Source organism: Oncorhynchus keta, unplaced genomic scaffold (assembly GCF_023373465.1).
Source record: "Oncorhynchus keta strain PuntledgeMale-10-30-2019 unplaced genomic scaffold, Oket_V2 Un_contig_4545_pilon_pilon, whole genome shotgun sequence".
NCBI lineage: Eukaryota > Metazoa > Chordata > Actinopteri > Salmoniformes > Salmonidae > Oncorhynchus > Oncorhynchus keta.
In genome coordinates, this window is record NW_026287833.1 from 4,186 (window position 1) to 27,719 (window position 23,534).

The window sequence follows — 23,534 nt, forward strand, 5'->3', positions numbered from 1 at the left end:
GGAGAGACACCAGGAGAGACACCACCGTTTCATATGAACAGCAAGGAGAGACACCAGGAGAGACACCAGGAGAGACACCGTTTCATATGAACGGCAAGGAGAGACACCACCGTTTCATATGAATGGCAAGGAGAGACACCAGGAGAGACACCACCGTTTCATATGAACAGCAAGGAGAGACACCAGGAGAGACACCACCGTTTCATATGAACAGCAAGGAGAGACACCAGGAGAGACACCAGGAGAGACACCAGGAGAGACACCGTTTCATATGAACGGCAAGGAGAGACACCACCGTTTCATATGAACAGCAAGGAGAGACACCAGGAGAGACACCACCGTTTCATATGAATGGCAAGGAGAGACACCACCGTTTCATATGAATGGCAAGGAGAGACACCACCGTTTCATATGAATGGCAAGGAGAGACACCAGGAGAGACACCACCGTTTCATATGAACGGCAAGGAGAGACACCACCGTTTCATATGAACGGCAAGGAGAGACACCACCGTTTCATATGAACAGCAAGGAGAGACACCAGGAGAGACACCGTTTCATATGAATGGCAAGGAGAGACACCAGGAGAGACACCAGGAGAGACACCACCGTTTCATATGAACGGCAAGGAGAGACACCGTTTCACATGAACGGCAAAGAGAGACACCACCGTTTCATATGAACGGCAAGGAGAGACACCATCGTTTCATATGAACGGCAAGGAGAGACACCACCGTTTCATATGAACAGCAAGGAGAGACACCAGGAGAGACACCACCGTTTCATATGAATGGCAAGGAGAGACACCAGGAGAGACACCACCGTTTCATATGAACGGTAAGGAGAGACACCAGGAGAGACACCACAGTTTCATATGAACGGCAAGGAGAGACACCAGGAGAGACACCACCGTTTCATATGAACGGCAAGGAGAGACACCACCGTTTCATATGAACGGCAAGGAGAGACACCACCGTTTCATATGAACGGCAAGGAGAGACACCACCGTTTCATATGAACGGCAAGGAGAGACACCACCGTTTCATATGAACGGCAAGGAGAGACACCACCGTTTCATATGAACGGCAAGGAGAGACACCACCGTTTCATATGAACAGCAATGAGAGACACCAGGAGAGACACCAGGAGAGACACCACCGTTTCATATGAACGGCAAGGAGAGACACCAGGAGAGACACCAGGAGAGACACCACCGTTTCATATGAATGGCAAGGAGAGACACCAGGAGAGACACCACCGTTTCATATGAACAGCAAGGAGAGACACCACCGTTTCATATGAACGGTAAGGAGAGACACCACCGTTTCATATGAATGGCAAGGAGAGACACCGTTTCATATGAATGGCAAGGAGAGACACCAGGAGAGACACCAGGAGAGACACCACCGTTTCATATCAACGGCAAGGAGTGACACCGTTTCATATGAATGGCAAGGAGAGACAACACCGTTTCATATGAATGGCAAGGAGAGACAACACCGTTTCATATGAATGGCAAGGAGAGACAACACCGTTTCATATGAATGGCAAGGAGAGACACCACCGTTTCATATCAACGGCAAGGAGAGACACCAGGAGAGACACCACCGTTTCATATGAACCGCAAGGAGAGACACCAGGAGAGACACCACCGTTTCATATGAACAGCAAGGAGAGACACCACCGTTTCATATGAACAGCAAGGAGAGACACAAGGAGAGACACCACCGTTTCATATGAACAGCAAGGAGAGACACCAGGAGAGACACCACCGTTTCATATGAACGGCAAGGAGAGACACCGTTTCATATGAACGGCAAGGAGAGACACCATCGTTTCATATGAACGGCAAGGAGAGACACCACCGTTTCATATGAACAGCAAGGAGAGACACCAGGAGAGACACCAGGAGAGACACCACCGTTTCATATGAACGGTAAGGAGAGACACCAGGAGAGACACAAGGAGAGACACCACCGTTTCATATGAACAGCAAGGAGAGACACAAGGAGAGACACCAGGAGAGACACCACAGTTTCATATGAACGGTAAGGAGAGACACCAGGAGAGACACCACCGTTTCATATGAACGGCAAGGAGAGACACCAGGAGAGACACCAGGAGAGACACCACAGTTTCATATGAACGGCAAGGAGAGACACCACCGTTTCATATGAACGGCAAGGAGAGACACCACCGTTTCATATGAACGGCAAGGAGAGACACCAGGAGAGACACCAGGAGAGACACCACCGTTTCAAATGAACGGCAAGGAGAGACACCAGGAGAGACACCACCGTTTCATATGAACAGCAAGGAGAGACACCAGGAGAGACACCACAGTTTCATATGAATGGCAAGGAGAGACACCAGGAGAGACACCAGGAGAGACACCACCGTTTCATATGAATGGCAAGGAGAGACACCAGGAGAGACACCACCGTTTCATATGAATGGCAAGGAGAGACACCACCGTTTCATATGAATGGCAAGGAGAGACACCACCGTTTCATATGAATGGCAAGGAGAGACACCACCGTTTCATATGAATGGCAAGGAGAGACACCAGGAGAGACACCACCGTTTCATATGAATGGCAAGGAGAGACACCAGGAGAGACACCACCGTTTCATATGAATGGCAAGGAGAGACACCAGGAGAGACACCAGGAGAGACACCACCGTTTCATATGAACGGCAAGGAGAGACACCAGGAGAGACACCACCGTTTCATATGAATGGCAAGGAGAGACACCACCGTTTCATATGAATGGCAAGGAGAGACACCAGGAGAGACACCACCGTTTCATATGAATGGCAAGGAGAGACACAAGGAGAGACACCACCGTTTCATATGAACGGCAAGGAGAGACACCAGGAGAGACACCACCGTTTCATATGAATGGCAAGGAGAGACACCACCGTTTCATATGAATGGCAAGGAGAGACACCAGGAGAGACACCAGGAGAGACACCAGGAGAGACACCACCGTTACATATGAACGGCAAGGAGAGACACCAGGAGAGACACCACCGTTACATATGAATGGCAAGGAGAGACACCAGGAGAGACACCAGGAGAGACACCACCGTTACATATGAACGGCAAGGAGAGACACCACCGTTTCATATGAACAGCAAGGAGAGACACCACCGTTTCATATGAACAGCAAGGAGAGACACCACCGTTTCATATGAACGGCAAGGAGAGACACCACCGTTTCATATGAACAGCAAGGAGAGACACCAGGAGAGACACCAGGAGAGACACCACCGTTTCATATGAACGGTAAGGAGAGACACCACCGTTTCATATGAACGGTAAGGAGAGACACCAGGAGAGACACCACCGTTTCATATGAATGGCAAGGAGAGACACCAGGAGAGACACCAGGAGAGACACCACCGTTTCATATGAATGGCAAGGAGTGACACCGTTTCATATGAATGGCAAGGAGAGACACCACCGTTTCATATGAATGGCAAGGAGAGACAACACCGTTTCATATCAACGGCAAGGAGTGACACCGTTTCATATCAACGGCAAGGAGAGACACCACCGTTTCATATGAACCGCAAGGAGAGACACCACCGTTTCATATGAACAGCAAGGAGAGACACCACCGTTTCATATGAATGGCAAGGAGAGACACCAGGAGAGACACCAGGAGAGACACCACCGTTTCATATGAACAGCAAGGAGAGACACCAGGAGAGACACCACCGTTTCATATGAACAGCAAGGAGAGACACCACTGTTTCATATGAATGGCAAGGAGAGACACCACCGTTTCATATGAACGGCAAGGAGAGACACCACCGTTTCATATGAACAGCAAGGAGAGACACCAGGAGAGACACCACCGTTTCATATGAACAGCAAGGAGAGACACCAGGAGAGACACCACCGTTTCATATGAACGGCAAGGAGAGACACCAGGAGAGACACCACCATTTCATATGAACGGCAAGGAGAGACACCAGGAGAGACACCAGGAGAGACACCGTTTCATATGAACGGCAAGGAGAGACACCACCGTTTCATATGACTGGCAAGGAGAGACACCACCGTTTCATATGAACAGCAAGGAGAGACACCAGGAGAGACACCACCGTTTCATGTGAATGGCAAGGAGAGACACCACCGTTTCATATGAATGGCAAGGAGAGACACCTTTTCATATGAACAGCAAGGAGAGACACCACCGTTTCATATGAACGGTAAGGAGAGACACCAGGAGAGACACCACCATTTCATATGAACGGTAAGGAGAGACTCCACAGTTTCATATGAATGGCAAGGAGAGACACCTTTTCATATGAACAGCAAGGAGAGACACCACCGTTTCATATGAACGGTAAGGAGAGACACCACCATTTCATATGAATGGCAAGGAGAGACACCACCGTTTCATATGAATGGCAAGGAGAGACACCTTTTCATATGAACAGCAAGGAGAGACACCACCGTTTCATATGAACGGTAAGGAGAGACACCACCGTTTCATATGAACAGCAAGGAGAGACACCAGGAGAGACACCACCGTTTCATATGAACGGTAAGGAGAGACACCAGGAGAGACACCACCGTTTCATATGAACGGCAAGGAGAGACACCAGGAGAGACACCAGGAGAGACACAAGGAGAGACACCACCGTTTCATATGAACGGTAAAGAGAGACACCGTTTCATATGAATGGTAAAGAGAGACACCGTTTCATATGAATGGTAAAGAGAGACACCGTTTCATATGAATGGTAAAGAGAGACACCACCGTTTCATATGAACGGCAAGGAGAGACATCACCGTTTCATATGAATGGCAAGGAGAGACACCACCGTTTCATATGAACGGCAAGGAGAGACAACACCGTTTCATATGAACGGCAAGGAGAGACACCACCGTTTCATATGAATGGCAAGGAGAGACACCAGGAGAGACACCACCGTTTCATATGAACGGTAAGGAGAGACACCACCGTTTCATATGAATGGCAAGGAGAGACACCACCGTTTCATATGAACGGCAAGGAGAGACACCACCGTTTCATATGAACGGCAAGGGGAGACACCACCGTTTCATATGAATGGCAAGGAGAGACACCAGGAGAGACACCAGGAGAGACACCATATGAATTCATATGACACCGCTTCATATGAATGGCAAGGAGAGACACCACCGTTTCATATGAATGGCAGAGACAACACCGCTTTCATATGAATGGCAAGGAGAGACACCAGTTTCATATGAATGGCAAGGAGAGACACCAGGAGAGACACCACCGTTTCATATGAATGGCAAGGAGAGACACCACCTAGGTTTCATATGAATGGCAAGGAGAGACACCAGGAGAGACACCTAGGATGGTTCCAGGAGATGACACAACACCCTAGGATGGAGACACTCAACACCTATGGATGGTTCATATGAATCAACACTCCTAGGGATGGAGTACAACACTCCTAGGATGGTTCCCTATGAAGTATCAACACTCCTAGGGATGGTTCCCTGAGGATGGTTTAAGTACAACACTCCTAGGGATGGTTCCTGATGAAGTACTCAACACTCCTAGGGATGGTTTAAGTACTCAACACTCCTAGGGATGGTTTGAGAGTACAACACTCCTAGGGATGGTTTTGAAGTACTCAACACCTAGGGAGGAGATGAAGTACTCAACACCTAGGGATGGTTCCCTGATGAAGTACAACACTCCTAGGGATTGGTTCCCTGATGAAGTACTCAACACTCCTAGGGATGGTTTAAGTACCCAACACTCCTAGGGATTGGTTCCCTGATGAAGTACTCAACACTCCTAGGGATGGTTTAAGTACTCAACACTCCTAGGGATGGTTCCCTGATGAAGTACTCAACACTCCTAGGGATGGTTTAAGTACTAAACACTCCTAGGGATTGGTTCCCTGATGAAGTACTCAACACTCCTAGGGATGGTTTAAGTACCCAACACTCCTAGGGATGGGTTCCCTGATGAAGTACTCAACACTCCTAGGGATGGTTCCCTGATGAAGTACTCAACACTCCTAGGGATGGTTTAAGTACTCAACACTCCTAGGGATGGTTCCCTGATGAAGTACTCAACACTCCTAGGGATGGTTTAAGTACTCAACACTCCTAGGGATGGGTTCCCTGATGAAGTACTCAACACTCCTAGGGATGGTTTCCCTGATGAAGTACTCAACACTCCTAGGGATGGGTTCCCTGATCAAGTACTCAACACTCCTAGGGATGGTTTAAGTACTCAACACTCCTAGGGATGGGTTCCCTGATGAAGTACTCAACACTCCTAGGGATGGGTTAAGTACTCAACACTCCTAGGGATGGTTTAAGTACTCAACACTCCTAGGGATGGGTTCCCTGATGAAGTACTCAACACTCCTAGGGATGGGTTCCCTGATGAAGTACTCAACACTCCTAGGGATTGGTTCCCTGATGAAGTACTCAACACTCCTAGGGATGGTTCCCTGATGAAGTACTCAACACTCCTAGGGATGGTTCCCTGATGAAGTACTCAACACTCCTAGGGATGGTTTAAGTACTCAACACTCCTAGGGATGGTTCCCTGATGAAGTACTCAACACTCCTAGGGATGGTTTAAGTACTCAACACTCCTAGGGATGGTTTAAGTACTCAACACTCCTAGGGATCGTTTAAGTACTCAACACTCCTAGGGATGGGTTCCCTGATGAAGTACCCAACACTCCTAGGGATGGGTTCCCTGATTAAGTACTCAACACTCCTAGGGATGGTTTCCCCGATGAAGTACTCAACACTCCTAGGGATGGTTTCCCTGATGAAGTACTCAACACTCCTAGGGATGGGTTCCCTGATGAAGTACTCAACACACCTAGGGATGGTTTCCCTGATGAAGTACTCAACACTCCTAGGGATGGGTTCCCTGATGAAGTACTCAACACACCTAGGGATGGGTTCCCTGATGAAGTACTCAACACTCCTAGGGATGGGTTCCCTGATGAAGTACCCAACACTCCTAGGGATGGGTTCCCTGATGAAGTACTCAACACTCCTAGGGATGGTTTCCCCGATGAAGTACTCAACACTCCTAGGGATGGTTTCCCTGATGAAGTACCCAACACTCCTAGGGATGGGTTCCCTGATTAAGTACTCAACACTCCTAGGGATGGGTTCACCTGATTAAGTACTCAACACTCCTAGGGATGGGTTCCCTGATGAAGTACTCAACACTCCTAGGGATGGTTTAAGTACTAAACACCCATAGGGATGGGTTCCCTGATGAAGTACTCAATAATATGTAATATATGCCATTTAGCAGACGCTTTTATCCAAAGCGACTTACAGTCATGTGTGCATACATTCTACGTATGGGTGGTCCTGGGAATCGAACCCACTACCCTGGCGTTGCAAGCGCCATGCTCTACCAACTGAGCTACAGAAGGACCAACACTCCTAGGGATGGTTTAAGTACCCAACACTCCTAAAATATTGTGCACCCCAGTCATCACAAACGCATTATCAGTGCCAACACCCTGAAGAGTATCTTTTTTAAGGTTACACTTACCTTACCGCCTTTACTATTGATCTGGCATCGCCCCCCTTCCCCCCTCCAATTCAACCAGCCCGGGAAATGTGGACACAACGGTTCGTTTTTTTAGCAGTTGAAATACCAAATCACCACACCCAGGTATTTCGAGAAACTGACATCAGTGGACTCATCCAAAAGGAGACTGAACTTCTCATCCATCCCCTACACATCTGATGTTACCCTTTTCAGGAAAATAAGGAGCCAGTACTCCCCTAATCATTTCTGTGCACTTGGTGCGGTCCATTTGGAAGTTTGTTGCTGCCTCAGAATCTGAAAAGGCAGCTTTGCAAGCCATACTTTAAATGGTCGCATGGAATAAATGCTTTGCAGTGGCCATTGCTATCGTGGCTTCTGCAGTTCTCCACTTTCTTAACCACCTGTGGTAATGTAGACGGCGTTGCGGGGTTGAAAGGTTTTGATTTATTTATATACTTTGCTGTAGCACAATATTTTTTTGATGTCATACATTTTTTTTGCAAAGCATTTCTGATTTGCAGTACGAACAGTATTGCCCGTCAATCATCCCCAATTACCGGCTCCAGCCACCCTTTAAATTCAGGTACAGACTCCCACTCCTTTCTGTACAATTTTGATTGAGACATGTTGATTGATGTTGTAAGTTATGTCCAGGATCAAAACATTTGTGACCATCTATATTCATTGGGTTTTGTCTCGTGGAACCCGTACTACCACCACCACCACCACTACTACTACTGCTGCAGTCAGCCGACGATTAATTTGCAATTTACCGAAATGGCTGCTGACGTCACTCACAACGCATTTTTGCAGCCAGACACGTGTGTTGTGACCGAGAACATCGTTTTTTTTTGTCATTTAGAGGAAAAATGCATTTTAGCGTTTGAGTCACTTCATCAAAAGTTGCTAAAAGTTTTTTTTTTTTTTAAGTATCTAAATTTGTTGCTAGGTGCAACAAAATTAGCTAAATTGGCATCACTGATCTCAATACTGCCGGTTGATGAGACGGTTGGAGCCTCTTTACCGCCGTTCATCTGAGCACGACAACAATCACACTATAAGATCATTTTCCATAACAATTTAACAGAAAACGCGGACAGTTTGTTAACATAACATTGATAAAGGATTTCAAAAAAAGGTAAGGTAGCAACAACAACATAATAAGGTCTGTGGATATATTATCCAACTCTAAACTTAATCAAGTATCTAAAAACAGCTAAATCAGTGCTCGGTAGCCATCTTGTTGTTGTCGACCGATATAACTCTTAATAACCCGTGTAGTGTCTTATTATTATTATTATTATTGTATATAACCCATTAATACACCAGGATGTCCAGACGAGGCCGTACCGGTCCGACCGGGCTCCGGAGGAAACGGGACACGGAGGAGCACCGGAAGGAGAGAAGACGGGCTCTGCAGGCCCGACACCGGGCCAACCTGGCCACCCTGTTCGAGACGCTCAACACCGTGGTCTGTCCCACATCCGACAAGATGCCTGCCAAGGTGAGATGAAATATAGAGATGGCTAAACAATCTGAAATTATCTTCCTCAGTTCCTCTCCTTCATGTGGGTGTGATTAGGGGCTAACTGTTGCTGGGTAGAGAGGGTGTGATTAGGGGCTAACTGTTGTTGGGTAGAGAGGGTGTGATTAGGGGCTAACTGGTTAACTGTTGCTGGGTAGAGAGGGTGTGATTAGGGGCTAACTGTTGCTGGGTAGAGAGGGGTGATTTGGGGCTAACTGTTGTTGGGTAGAGAGGGTGTGATTAGGGGCTAACTGGTTAACTGTTGCTGGGTAGAGAGGGTGTGATTAGGGGTTAACTGTTTCTGGGTAGAGAGGGTGTGATTAGGGGCTAACTGGTTAACTGTTGCTGGGTAGAGAGGGTGTGATTAGGGGTTAACTGTTTCTGGGTAGAGGGTGTGATTAGGGCTAACTGTTGCTGGGTAGAGAGGGTGTGATTAGGGGCTAACTGGTTAACTGTTGTTGGGTAGAGAGGGGTGATTAGGGGCTAACTGTTGTTGGGTAGAGAGGGTGTGATTAGGGGCTAACTGGTTAACTGTTTCTGGGTAGAGAGGGTGTGATTAGGGGTTAACTGTTGCTGGGTAGAGAGGGTGTGATTAGGGGCTAACTGTTGTTGGGTGGAGAGGGTGTGATTAGGGGCTAACTGTTGCTGGGTAGAGAGGGTGTGATTAGGGGCTAACTGGTTAACTGTTTCTGGGTAGAGAGGGTGTGATTAGGGGCTAACTGGCTAACTGTTGTTGGGTATAGAGGGTGTGATTAGGGGCTAACTGGTTAACTGTTTCTGGGTAGAGAGGGTGTGATTAGGGGCTAACTGTTGCTGGGTAGAGAGGGGGTGATTAGGGGCTAACTGGTTAACTGTTTCTGGGTAGAGAGGGTGTGATTAGGGGCTAACTGTTGCTGGGTAGAGAGGGTGTGATTAGGGGCTAACTGTTTCTGGGTAGAGAGGGTGTGATTAGGGGCTAACTGGTTAACTGTTGCTGGGTAGAGAGGGTGTGATTAGGGGCTAACTGGTTAACTGTTGCTGGGTAGAGAGGGTGTGATTAGGGGTTAACTGTTGTTGGGTAGAGAGGGTGTGATTAGGGGCTAACTGTTGTTGGGTAGAGAGGGTGTGATTAGGGGTTAACTGTTGTTGGGTAGAGAGGGTGTGATTAGGGGCTAACTGTTTCTGGGTAGAGAGGGTGTGATTAGGGGTTAACTGTTGTTGGGTAGAGAGGGTGTGATTAGGGGTTAACTGTTGTTGGGTAGAGAGGGTGTGATTAGGGGCTAACTGTTGTTGGGTAGAGAGGGTGTGATTAGGGGTTAACTGTTGTTGGGTAGAGAGGGTGTGATTAGGGGCTAACTGTTTCTGGGTAGAGAGGGTGTGATTAGGGGCTAACTGGCTAACTGTTGCTGGGTAGAGAGGGTGTGATTTGGGGCTAGCTGGCTAACTGTTGCTGGGTAGAGAGGGTGTGATTAGGGGCTAGCTAGCTAACTGTTGCTGGGTAGAGAGGGTGTGATTTGGGGCTAGCTGGCTAACTGTTGCTGGGTAGAGAGGGTGTGATTAGGGGCTAACTGGCTAACTGTTGTTGGGTAGAGAGGGTGTGATTAGGGGCTAACTGGCTAACTGTTGCTGGGTAGAGAGGGTGTGATTAGGGGCTAACTGGTTAACTGTTGCTGGGTAGAGAGGGTGTGATTAGGGGCTAACTGGTTAACTGTTTCTGGGTAGAGAGGGTGTGATTAGGGGCTAACTGGTTAACTGTTTCTGGGTAGAGAGGGTGTGATTAGGGGCTAACTGTTGTTGGGTAGAGAGGGTGTGATTAGGGGCTAACTGTTGTTGGGTAGAGAGGGTGTGATTAGGGGCTAACTGGCCAACTGTTTCTGGGTAGAGAGGGTGTGATTAGGGGTTAACTGGCCAACTGTTTCTGGGTAGAGAGGGTGTGATTAGGGGCTAACTGTTGTTGGGTATAGAGGGTGTGATTAGGGGCTAACTGGCCAACTGTTTCTGGGTAGAGAGGGTGTGATTAGGGGCTAACTGTTGTTGGGTAGAGAGGGTGTGATTAGGGGCTAACTGGCCAACTGTTTCTGGGTAGAGAGGGTGTGATTAGGGGTTAACTGTTGTTGGGTAGAGAGGGTGTGATTAGGGGCTAACTGGCTAACTGTTTCTGGGTAGAGAGGGTGTGATTAGGGGTTAACTGTTGTTGGGTAGAGAGGGTGTGATTAGGGGCTAACTGGCTAACTGTTTCTGGGTAGAGAGGGTGTGATTAGGGGCTAACTGTTTCTGGGTAGAGAGGGTGTGATTAGGGGCTAACTGTTTCTGGGTAGAGAGGGTGTGATTAGGGGCTAACTGTTGCTGGGTAGAGAGGGTGTGATTAGGGGTTAACTGTTGCTGGGTAGAGAGGGTGTGATTAGGGGCTAACTGTTTCTGGGTAGAGAGGGTGTGATTTGGGGCTAACTGTTGCTGGGTAGAGAGGGTGTGATTAGGGGCTAACTGTTTCTGGGTAGAGAGGGTGTGATTAGGGGCTAACTGTTGCTGGGTAGAGAGGGTGTGATTAGGGGCTAACTGTTGCTGGGTAGAGAGGGTGTGATTAGGGGCTAACTTTTGTTGGGTAGAGAGGGTGTGATTAGGGGCTAACTGTTGTTGGGTAGAGAGGGTGTGATTAGGGGCTAACTGGCTAACTGTTGTTGGGTAGACAGGGTGTGATTAGGGGCTAACTGTTGTTGGGTAGAGAGGGTGTGATTAGGGGCTAACTGTTGCTGGGTAGAGAGGGTGTGATTAGGGGCTAACTGGCTAACTGTTGCTGGGTGGAGAGGGTGTGATTAGGGGCTAACTGGCTAACTGTTGCTGGGTAGAGAGGGTGTGATTAGGGGCTAACTGGCTAACTGTTGCTGGGTAGAGAGGGTGTGATTAGGGGCTAACTGGCTAACTGTTGCTGGGTAGAGAGGGTGTGATTAGGGGCTAACTGTTGCTGGGTAGAGAGGGTGTGATTAGGGGCTAACTGGCTAACTGTTGCTGGGTAGAGAGGGTGTGATTAGGGGCTAACTGGCTAACTGTTGCTGGGTAGAGAGGGTGTGATTTGGGGCTAGCTAGCTAACTGTTGCTGGGTAGAGAGGGTGTGATTTGGGGTTAGCTAGCTAACTGTTGCTGGATAGAGAGAGTGTGATTTGGGGCTAGCTAGCTAACTGTTGCTGGGTAGAGAGGGGGTGATTTGGGGTTAGCTGGCTAACTGTTGCTGGATAGAGAGAGTGTGATTTGGGGCTAGCTAGCTAACTGTTGCTGGGTAGAGAGGGGGTGATTTGGGGTTAGCTGGCTAACTGTTGCTGGGTAGAGAGGGTGTGATTAGGGGCTAACTGTTGCTGGGTAGAGAGGGTGTGATTAGGGGCTAACTTTTGTTGGGTAGAGAGGGTGTGATTAGGGGCTAACTGTTGTTGGGTAGAGAGGGTGTGATTAGGGGCTAACTGGCTAACTGTTGTTGGGTAGACAGGGTGTGATTAGGGGCTAACTGTTGTTGGGTAGAGAGGGTGTGATTAGGGGCTAACTGTTGCTGGGTAGAGAGGGTGTGATTAGGGGCTAACTGGCTAACTGTTGCTGGGTGGAGAGGGTGTGATTAGGGGCTAACTGGCTAACTGTTGCTGGGTAGAGAGGGTGTGATTAGGGGCTAACTGGCTAACTGTTGCTGGGTAGAGAGGGTGTGATTAGGGGCTAACTGGCTAACTGTTGCTGGGTAGAGAGGGTGTGATTAGGGGCTAACTGGCTAACTGTTGCTGGGTAGAGAGGGTGTGATTAGGGGCTAACTGGCTAACTGTTGCTGGGTAGAGAGGGTGTGATTAGGGGCTAACTGGCTAACTGTTGCTGGGTAGAGAGGGTGTGATTTGGGGCTAGCTAGCTAACTGTTGCTGGGTAGAGAGGGTGTGATTTGGGGTTAGCTAGCTAACTGTTGCTGGATAGAGAGAGTGTGATTTGGGGCTAGCTAGCTAACTGTTGCTGGGTAGAGAGGGGGTGATTTGGGGTTAGCTGGCTAACTGTTGCTGGATAGAGAGAGTGTGATTTGGGGCTAGCTAGCTAACTGTTGCTGGGTAGAGAGGGGGTGATTTGGGGTTAGCTGGCTAACTGTTGCTGGATAGAGAGAGTGTGATTTGGGGCTAGCTAGCTAACTGTTGCTGGGTAGAGAGGGTGTGATTTGGGGTTAACTAGCTAACTGTTGCTGGATAGAGAGAGTGTGATTTGGGGCTAGCTAGCTAACTGTTGCTGGGTAGAGAGGGGGTGATTTGGGGTTAGCTGGCTAACTGTTGCTGGATAGAGAGAGTGTGATTTGGGGCTAGCTAGCTAACTGTTGCTGGGTAGAGAGGGGGTGATTTGGGGTTAGCTGGCTAACTGTTGCTGGATAGAGAGAGTGTGATTTGGGGCTAGCTAGCTAACTGTTGCTGGGTAGAGAGGGGGTGATTTGGGGCTAGCTGGCTAACTGTTGCTGGGTAGAGAGGGGGTGATTTGGGGTTAGCTGGCTAACTGTTGCTGGGTAGAGAGGGGGTGATTTGGGGCTAGCTAGCTAACTGTTGCTGGGTAGAGAGGGGGTGATTTGGGGCTAGCTGGCTAACTGTTGCTGGGTAGAGAGGGGGTGATTTGGGGTTAGCTGGCTAACTGTTGCTGGGTAGAGAGGGGGTGATTTGGGGCTAGCTAGCTAACTGTTGCTGGGTAGAGAGGGGGTGATTTGGGGTTAGCTGGCTAACTGTTGCTGGGTAGAGAGGGGGTGATTTGGGGCTAGCTAGCTAGCTGTTGCTGGGTAGAGAGGGGGTGATTTGGGGCTAGCTGGCTAACTGTTGCTGGGTAGAGAGGGGGTGATTTGGGGTTAGCTGGCTAAATGTTGCTGGGTAGAGAGGGGGTGATTTGGGGCTAGCTGGCTAACTGTTGCTGGGTAGAGAGGGGGTGATTTGGTAGGGAGGGTATACTTTTCTGATTCAAAGTTACTGGTTATTGTCGACTTTCTCTACTTTCCAAAAACATCTTCACCTACCTGGCCATGCAGGTATATCTTCACCTACCTGGTGAGGCAGGTAGATCTTCACCTACCCGGTGATGCAGGTAGATCTGGTTGATTTTCACCTACCTGGTGATGCAGGTTGATCTTCACCTACCTGGTGATGCAGGTTGATCTTCACCTACCTGGTGAGGCAGGTAGATCTTCACCTACCTGGTGAGGCAGGTTGATCTTCACCTACCTGGCCATGCAGGTAGATCTTCACCTACCCGGTGATGCAGGTAGATCTGGTTGATTTTCACCTACCTGGTGATGCAGGTTGATCTTCACCTACCTGGTGATGCAGGTTGATCTTCACCTACCTGGTGAGGCAGGTTGATCTTCACCTACCTGGTGAGGCAGGTAGATCTTCACCTACCTGGTGAGGCAGGTAGATCTTCACCTACCTGGTGAGGCAGGTAGATCTTCACCTACCTGGTGAGGCAGGTAGATCTTCACCTACCTGGTGAGGCAGGTAGATCTTCACCTACCTGGTGATGCAGTTAGATCTTCACCTACCTGGTGATAAATTGGTATTATGGATCAGATAAAAGTGGAAACCTCAGTTGAATGTGTTGTATTGTAAAGTGTGATTGTAATGTTGTCTGGTCGGTCAGTGGAAGATCTTGGACCACGCCAAAGGATTTCTGAAAGAGCAGGAAGCCCACCTGAGCAGACTGATGCTACTGAAAGGTGAGAGGAGCCCAATGCCCTTTTGATGTGTACAGAAAAGCTCTGTGATTAAGGGCACGGTTTCTTATTGACCGACATGTGTTTTAGGGATATTCCTCGGTAATGAAGACGGGCCGTGCAGCTTGGAGGAAGTGAGGGCAGAGTACCGGAGGCTGCAGTCACACAGCAGGTACACTACTACCATTGACATACACCAGGAACCCACTGTTCCTACACCAGTCAGTTAAGAACTAATTCTTATTTACAATGACGGCCTACCGGGGGAACAGTGGGTTAACTGGTCTAGGAACAGTGGGTTAACTGGTCTGGGAACAGTGGGTTAACTGGTCTAGGAACAGTGGGTTAACTGGTCTAGGAACAGGGGGTTAACTGGTCTAGGAACAGTGGGTTAACTGGTCTAGGAACAGTGGGTTAACTGGTCTAGGAACAGTGGGTTAACTGGTCTAGGAACAGTGGGTTAACTGGTCTAGGAACAGGGGGTTAACTGGTCTATGAACAGTGGGTTAACTGGTCTAGGAACAGTGGGTTAACTGGTCTAGGAACAGTGGGTTAACTGGTCTAGGAACAGTGGGTTAACTGGTCTAGGAACAGTGGGTTAACTGGTCTGGGAACAGTGGGTTAACTGGTCTAGGAACAGGGGGTTAACTGGTCTAGGAACAGTGGGTTAACTGGTCTAGGAACAGTGGGTTAACTGGTCTAGGAACAGTGGGTTAACTGGTCTGGGAACAGTGGGTTAACTGGTCTGGGAACAGTGGGTTAACTGGTCTAGGAACAGTGGGTTAACTGGTCTAGGAACAGTGGGTTAACTGGTCTAGGAACAGGGGGTTAACTGGTCTAGGAACAGGGGGTTAACTGGTCTAGGAACAGTGGGTTAACTGGTCCAGGAACAGGGGGTTAACTGGTCTAGGAACAGTGGGTTAACTGGTCCAGGAACAGGGGGTTAACTGGTCTAGGAAGAGGGGGTTAACTGGTCTAGGAACAGTGGAACAGTGGGTTAACTGGTCTAGGAACAGTGGGTTAACTGGTCTAGGAACAGTGGGTTAACTGGTCTAGGAACAGTGGGTTAACTGGTCTAGGAACAGTGGGTTAACTGGTCTAGGAACAGTGGGTTAACTTGTCTAGGAACAGTGGGTTAACTGGTCTAGGAGCTGTGGGTTAACTGGTCTAGGAGCTGTGGGTTAACTGGTCTAGGAACAGTGGGTTAACTGGTCTAGGAACAGGGGGTTAACTGGTCTAGGAACAGTGGGTTAACTGGTCTAGGAGCAGTGCGTTAACTGGTCTAGGAACAGGGGGTTAACTGGTCTCGGAACAGTGGGTTAACTGGTCTAGGAACAGTGGGGTTAACTGGTCTAGGATCAGTGGGTTAACTGGTCTAGGAACAGTGGGTTAACTGGTCTAGGAACAGTGGGTTAACTGGTCTAGGAACAGGGGGTTAACTGGTCTAGGAACAGGGGGTTAACTGGTCTAGGAACAGTGGGTTAACTGGTCCAGGAACAGGGGGTTAACTGGTCTAGGAAGAGGGGGTTAACTGGTCTAGGAACAGTGGAACAGTGGGTTAACTGGTCTAGGAACAGGGGGTTAACTGGTCTAGGAACAGTGGAAAGTGGAACTAGGCTACCTGCTGGTTACTAGTCCAACGCTCTAACCACTAGGCTACCTGCTGGTTACTAGTCCAACGCTCTAACCACTAGGCTACCTGCTGGTTACTAGTCCAACGCTCTAACCACTAGGCTACCTGCTGGTTACTAGTCCAACGCTCTAACCACTAGGCTACCTGCTGGTTACTAGTCCAACGCTCTAACCACTAGGCTACCTGCTGGTTACTAGTCCAACGCTCTAACCACTAGGCTACCTACTGGTTACTAGTCCAACGCTCTAACCACTAGGCTACCTGCTGGTTACTGGTCCAACGCTCTAACCACTAGGCTACCTGCTGGTTACTAGTCCAACGCTCTAACCACTAGGCTACCTGCTGGTTACTAGTCCAACGCTCTAACCACTAGACTACCTGCTGGTTACTAGTACGTGCTGGTTACTAGTCCAACGCTCTAACCACTAGGCTACCTGCTGGTTACTAGTCCAACGCTCTAACCACTAGGCTACCTGCTGGTTACTAGTCCAACGCTCTAACCACTAGGCTACCTGCTGGTTACTAGTCCAACGCTCTAACCACTAGGCTACCTGCTGGTTACTGGTCCAACGCTCTAACCACTAGGCTACCTGCTGGTTACTAGTCCAACGCTCTAACCACTAGGCTACCTGCTGGTTACTAGTCCAACGCTCTAACCACTAGGCTACCTGCTGGTTACTGGTCCAACGCTCTAACCACTAGGCTACCTGCTGGTTACTAGTCCAACGCTCTAACCACTAGGCTACCTGCTGGTTACTAGTCCAACGCTCTAACCACTAGGCTACCTGCTGGTTACTAGTCCAACGCTCTAACCACTAGGCTACCTGCTGGTTACTAGTCCAACGCTCTAACCACTAGGCTACCTGCTGGTTACTGGTCCAACGCTCTAACCACTAGGCTACCTGCTGGTTACTAGTCCAACGCTCTAACCACTAGGCTACCTGCTGGTTACTAGTCCAACGCTCTAACCACTAGGCTACCTGCCGCCCCCATACTGGTGCAAAGCCTCGGCGGCAGGTAGCCTAGCGGGTTAAGAGCATTGGGCCAGAAACTGAAAGGTTGTTGGTTTGAATCCCCGAGCTGACAAGGTGGGGAAAAAAACCTTCCGTTCTGCCGTTGAGCGAGGCAGTTAACAACAGCAGCTCCCAGGGCCCCGATGACGTGGGTTCTGGCAGCCCACTGCCCCTCTCTGAGTCAGAGGGGTTTGTGGGTAAGAAGCTGAAGACACATTTCAGTGACTAGGTATCCCCTTTCCCAAAGTACAGCGTGCCACCTGCAGTTAGTATAGATTACCACTGGGGGGCAGCATCTACCCATGTTATTGATCATCTACAGTTGTTTATACACATCTACCCATGTTATTGATCATTTACCCATGTTATTGATCATCTACCCATGTTATTGATCATCTACCCATGTTATTGATCATTTACCCATGTTATTGATCATCTACCCATGTTATTGATCATCTACCCATGTTATTGATCATTTACCCATGTTATTGATCATCTACCCATGTTATTGATCACCTACCCATGTTATTGATCATCTACCCATGTTATTGATCATCTACCCATGTTATTGATCATCTACCCATGTTATTGATCATTTACCCATGTTATTGATCATCTACCCATGGTATTGATCAATTACCCATGTTATTGATCACCTACCCATGTTATTGATCATCTACCCATGTTATTGATCATCTACCAATGTTATTGATCACCTACCCATGTTATTGATCATCTACCCATGTTATTGGTCATCTACCCATGTTATTGATCATCTACCCATGTTATTGATCAACTACCCATGTTATTGATCATCTACCCATGTTATTGATCATCTACCCATGTTATTGATCATCTACCCATGTTATTGATCATCATTACCCATGTTATTGAACAACTCATGTTATCCATGTTATTGATCATCTACCCATGTTATTGATCATCTACCCATGTTATTGATCATCTACCCATGTTATTGATCATCTACCAATGTTATTGATCACCTACCCATGTTATTGATCATCTACCCATGTTATTGATCATCTACCCATGTTATTGATCATCTACCCATGTTATTGATCAACTACCCATGTTATTGATCAACTACCCATGTTATTGATCATCTACCCATGTTATTGATCATCTACCCATGTTATTGATCATCTACCCATGTTATTGATCATCTATCCATGTTATTGATCATCTACCCATGTTATTGATCACCTACCCATGTTATTGATCATCTACCCATGTTGTCATCTATGTTATTGATCATCTACCCATGTTATTGATCATCTACCCATGTTATTGATCATTTACCCATGTTATTGATCATCTACCCATGTTATTGATAATCTACCCATGTTATTGATCATTTACCCATGTTATTGATCATCTACCCATGTTATTGATCAACTACCCATGTTATTGATCATTTACCCATGTTATTGATCATCTACCCATGTTATTGATCATCTACCCATGTTATTGATCATTTACCCATGTTATTGATCATCTACCCATGTTATTGATCATCTACCCATGTTATTGATCATTTACCCATGTTATTGATCATCTACCCATGTTATTGATCATCTACCCATGTTATTGATCACCTACCCATGTTATTGATCATCTACCCATGTTATTGATCATCTACCCATGTTATTGATCATCTACCCATGTTATTGATCATTTACCCATGTTATTGATCATCTACCCATGTTATTGATCAACTACCCATGTTATTGATCACCTACCCATGTTATTGATCATCTACCCATGTTATTGATCATCTACCAATGTTATTGATCACCTACCCATGTTATTGATCATCTACCCATGTTATTGGTCATCTACCCATGTTATTGATCATCTACCCATGTTATTGATCAACTACCCATGTTATTGATCATCTACCCATGTTATTGATCATCTACCCATGTTATTGATCATCTACCCATGTTATTGATCATCTACCCATGTTATTGATCATCTATCCATGTTATTGATCATCTACCCATGTTATTGATCACCTACCCATGTTATTGATCATCTACCCATGTTATTGGTCATCTACCCATGTTATTGATCATCTACCCATGTTATTGATCATCTACCCATGTTATTGATCATCTACCCATGTTATTGATCATCTACCCATGTTATTGATAATCTACCCATGTTATTGATCATTTACCCATGTTATTGATCATCTACCCATGTTATTGATCAACTACCCATGTTATTGATCATTTACCCATGTTATTGATCATCTACCCATGTTATTGATCATCTACCCATGTTATTGATCATTTACCCATGTTATTGATCATCTACCCATGTTATTGATCAACTACCCATGTTATTGATCACCTACCCATGTTATTGATCATCTACCCATGTTATTGATCATCTACCAATGTTATTGATCACCTACCCATGTTATTGATCATCTACCCATGTTATTGGTCATCTACCCATGTTATTGATCATCTACCCATGTTATTGATCAACTACCCATGTTATTGATCAACTACCCATGTTATTGATCATCTACCCATGTTATTGATCATCTACCCATGTTATTGATCATCTATCCATGTTATTGATCATCTACCCATGTTATTGATCACCTACCCATGTTATTGATCATCTACCCATGTTATTGGTCATCTACCCATGTTATTGATCATCTACCCATGTTATTGATCATCTACCCATGTTATTGATCATCTACCCATGTTATTGATCAACTACAGTTGTTTATACACATATACCCATGTTATTGATCAACTACCCATGTTATTGATCATCTACCCATGTTATTGATAATCTACCCATGTTATTGATCATTTACCCATGTTATTGATCATCTACCCATGTTATTGATCATCTACCCATGTTATTGATAATCTACCCATGTTATTGATAATTTACCCATGTTATTGATCATCTACCCATGTTATTGATCATCTACCCATGTTATTGATCATCTACCCATGTTATTGATCAACTACCCATGTTATTGCTCATCTACCCATGTTATTGATCATCTACAGTTGTTTATATACACCTACCCATGTTATTGATCAACTACCCATGTTATTGCTCATCTACCCATGTTATTGATCAACTACAGTTGTTTAAATACATCTACCCATGTTATTGATCATCTACCCATGTTATTGATCAACTACCCATGTTATTGATCATCTACCCATGTTATTGATCATCTACCCATGTTATTGATCATCTACCCATGTTATTGATCAACTACCCATGTTATTGATCATCTACCCATGTTATTGATCATCTACCCATGTTATTGCTCATCTACCCATGTTATTGATCACCTACCCATGTTATTGATCATTTACCCATGTTATTGATCATCTACCCATGTTATTGATCAACTACCCATGTTATTGATCACCTACCCATGTTATTGATCATCTACCCATGTTATTGATCATCTACCAATGTTATTGATCACCTACCCATGTTATTGATCATCTACCCATGTTATTGGTCATCTACCCATGTTATTGATCATCTACCCATGTTATTGATCAACTACCCATGTTATTGATCAACTACCCATGTTATTGATCAACTACCCATGTTATTGATCATCTACCCATGTTATTGATCATCTACCCATGTTATTGATCATCTATCCATGTTATTGATCATCTACCCATGTTATTGATCACCTACCCATGTTATTGATCACCTACCCATGTTATTGATCATCTACCCATGTTATTGGTCATCTACCCATGTTATTGATCATCTACCCATGTTATTGATCATCTACCCATGTTATTGATCATCTACCCATGTTATTGATCATCTACCCATGTTATTGATCAACTACAGTTGTTTATACACATATACCCATGTTATTGATCAACTACCCATGTTATTGATCATCTACCCATGTTATTGATAATCTACCCATGTTATTGATCATTTACCCATGTTATTGATCATCTACCCATGTTATTGATCATCTACCCATGTTATTGATAATCTACCCATGTTATTGATCATTTACCCATGTTATTGATCATCTACCCATGTTATTGATCATCTACCCATGTTATTGATCATCTACCCATGTTATTGATCAACTACCCATGTTATTGCTCATCTACCCATGTTATTGATCATCTACAGTTGTTTATATACACCTACCCATGTTATTGATCAACTACCCATGTTATTGCTCATCTACCCATGTTATTGATCAACTACAGTTGTTTAAATACATCTACCCATGTTATTGATCATCTACCCATGTTATTGATCAACTACCCATGTTATTGATCATCTACCCATGTTATTGATCATCTACCCATGTTATTGATCATCTACCCATGTTATTGATCAACTACCCATGTTATTGATCATCTACCCATGTTATTGATCATCTACCCATGTTATTGCTCATCTACCCATGTTATTGATCATCTACAGTTGTTTAAATACATCTACCCATGTTATTGATCATCTACAGTTGTTTATATACATCTACCCATGTTATTGATCATCTACCCATGTTATTGATCAACTACCCATGTTATTGATCATCTACCCATGTTATTGATCATCTACCCATGTTATTGATCATCTACCCATGTTATTGCTCATCTACCCATGTTATTGATCATCTACCCATGTTATTGATCAACTACCCATGTTATTGATCATCTACAGTTGTTTATATACATCTACCCATGTTATTGATCAACTACCCATGTTATTGATCATCTACCCATGTTATTGATCATCTACAGTTGTTTATATACATCTACCCATGTTATTGATCAACTACCCATGTTATTGATCATCTACCCATGTTATTGATCATCTACCCATGTTATTGATCAACTACCCATGGTATTGATAATCTACCCATGTTATTGATCATCTACCCATGTTATTGATCAACTACCCATGTTATTGATCATCTACCCATGTTATTGATCATCTACCCATGTTATTGATCAACTACCCATGTTATTGATCATCTACCCATGTTATTGATCATCTACCCATGTTTTTGATCATCTACCCATGTTATTGATCAACTACCCATGGTATTGATAATCTACCCATGTTATTGATCATCTACCCATGTTATTGATCAACTACCCATGTTATTGATCATCTACCCATGTTATTGATCATCTACCCATGTTATTGATCAACTACCCATGTTATTGCTCATCTACCCATGTTATTGATCATCTACAGTTGTTTAAATACATCTACCCATGTTATTGATCATCTACAGTTGTTTATATACATCTACCCATGTTATTGATCATCTACCCATGTTATTGCTCATCTACCCATGTTATTGATCAACTACCCATGTTATTGATCAACTACCCATGTTATTGATCATCTACAGTTGTTTATATACATCTACCCATGTTATTGATCAACTACCCATGTTATTGATCATCTACCCATGTTATTGATCATCTACAGTTGTTTATATACATCTACCAATGTTATTGATCAACTACCCATGTTATTGATCATCTACCCATGTTATTGATCATCTACCCATGTTATTGATCATCTACCCATGTTATTGCTCATCTACCCATGTTATTGATCATCTACCCATGTTATTGCTCAACTACCCATGTTATTGATCATCTACAGTTGTTTATATACATCTACCCATGTTATTGATCAACTACCCATGTTATTGATCATCTACCCATGTTATTGATCATCTACAGTTGTTTATATACATCTACCCATGTTATTGATCAACTACCCATGTTATTGATCATCTACCCATGTTATTGATCATCTACCCATGTTATTGATCAACTACCCATGGTATTGATCATCTACCCATGTTATTGATCATCTACCCATGTTATTGATCAACTACCCATGTTATTGATCATCTACCCATGTTATTGATCATCTACCCATGTTATTGCTCATCTACCCATGTTATTGATCAACTACCCATGTTATTGATCAACTACCCATGTTATTGATCATCTACCCATGTTATTGATCATCTACAGTTGTTTATACACATCTACCCATGTTATTGCTCATCTACCCATGTTATTGATCAACTACCCATGTTATTGA

At 45.4% G+C, this 23,534-nt stretch overlaps 1 protein-coding gene across 1 annotated transcript; it reads left to right on the top strand.

Annotated features, from left to right (window-relative positions):
• Window positions 1-7,829: 7,829 nt before the first annotated feature.
• LOC127924785 (stimulated by retinoic acid gene 8 protein homolog) lies at window positions 7,830-14,928 on the top strand (the record flags this gene model as incomplete). The annotated part of the gene is made up of 4 exons (XM_052509426.1): window positions 7,830-8,137; window positions 8,884-9,058; window positions 14,684-14,759; window positions 14,847-14,928. Coding segments are annotated over exons 2-4 (332 nt in total), but the record flags the coding sequence as incomplete, so codon positions are not given.
• Window positions 14,929-23,534: the final 8,606 nt, after the last annotated feature.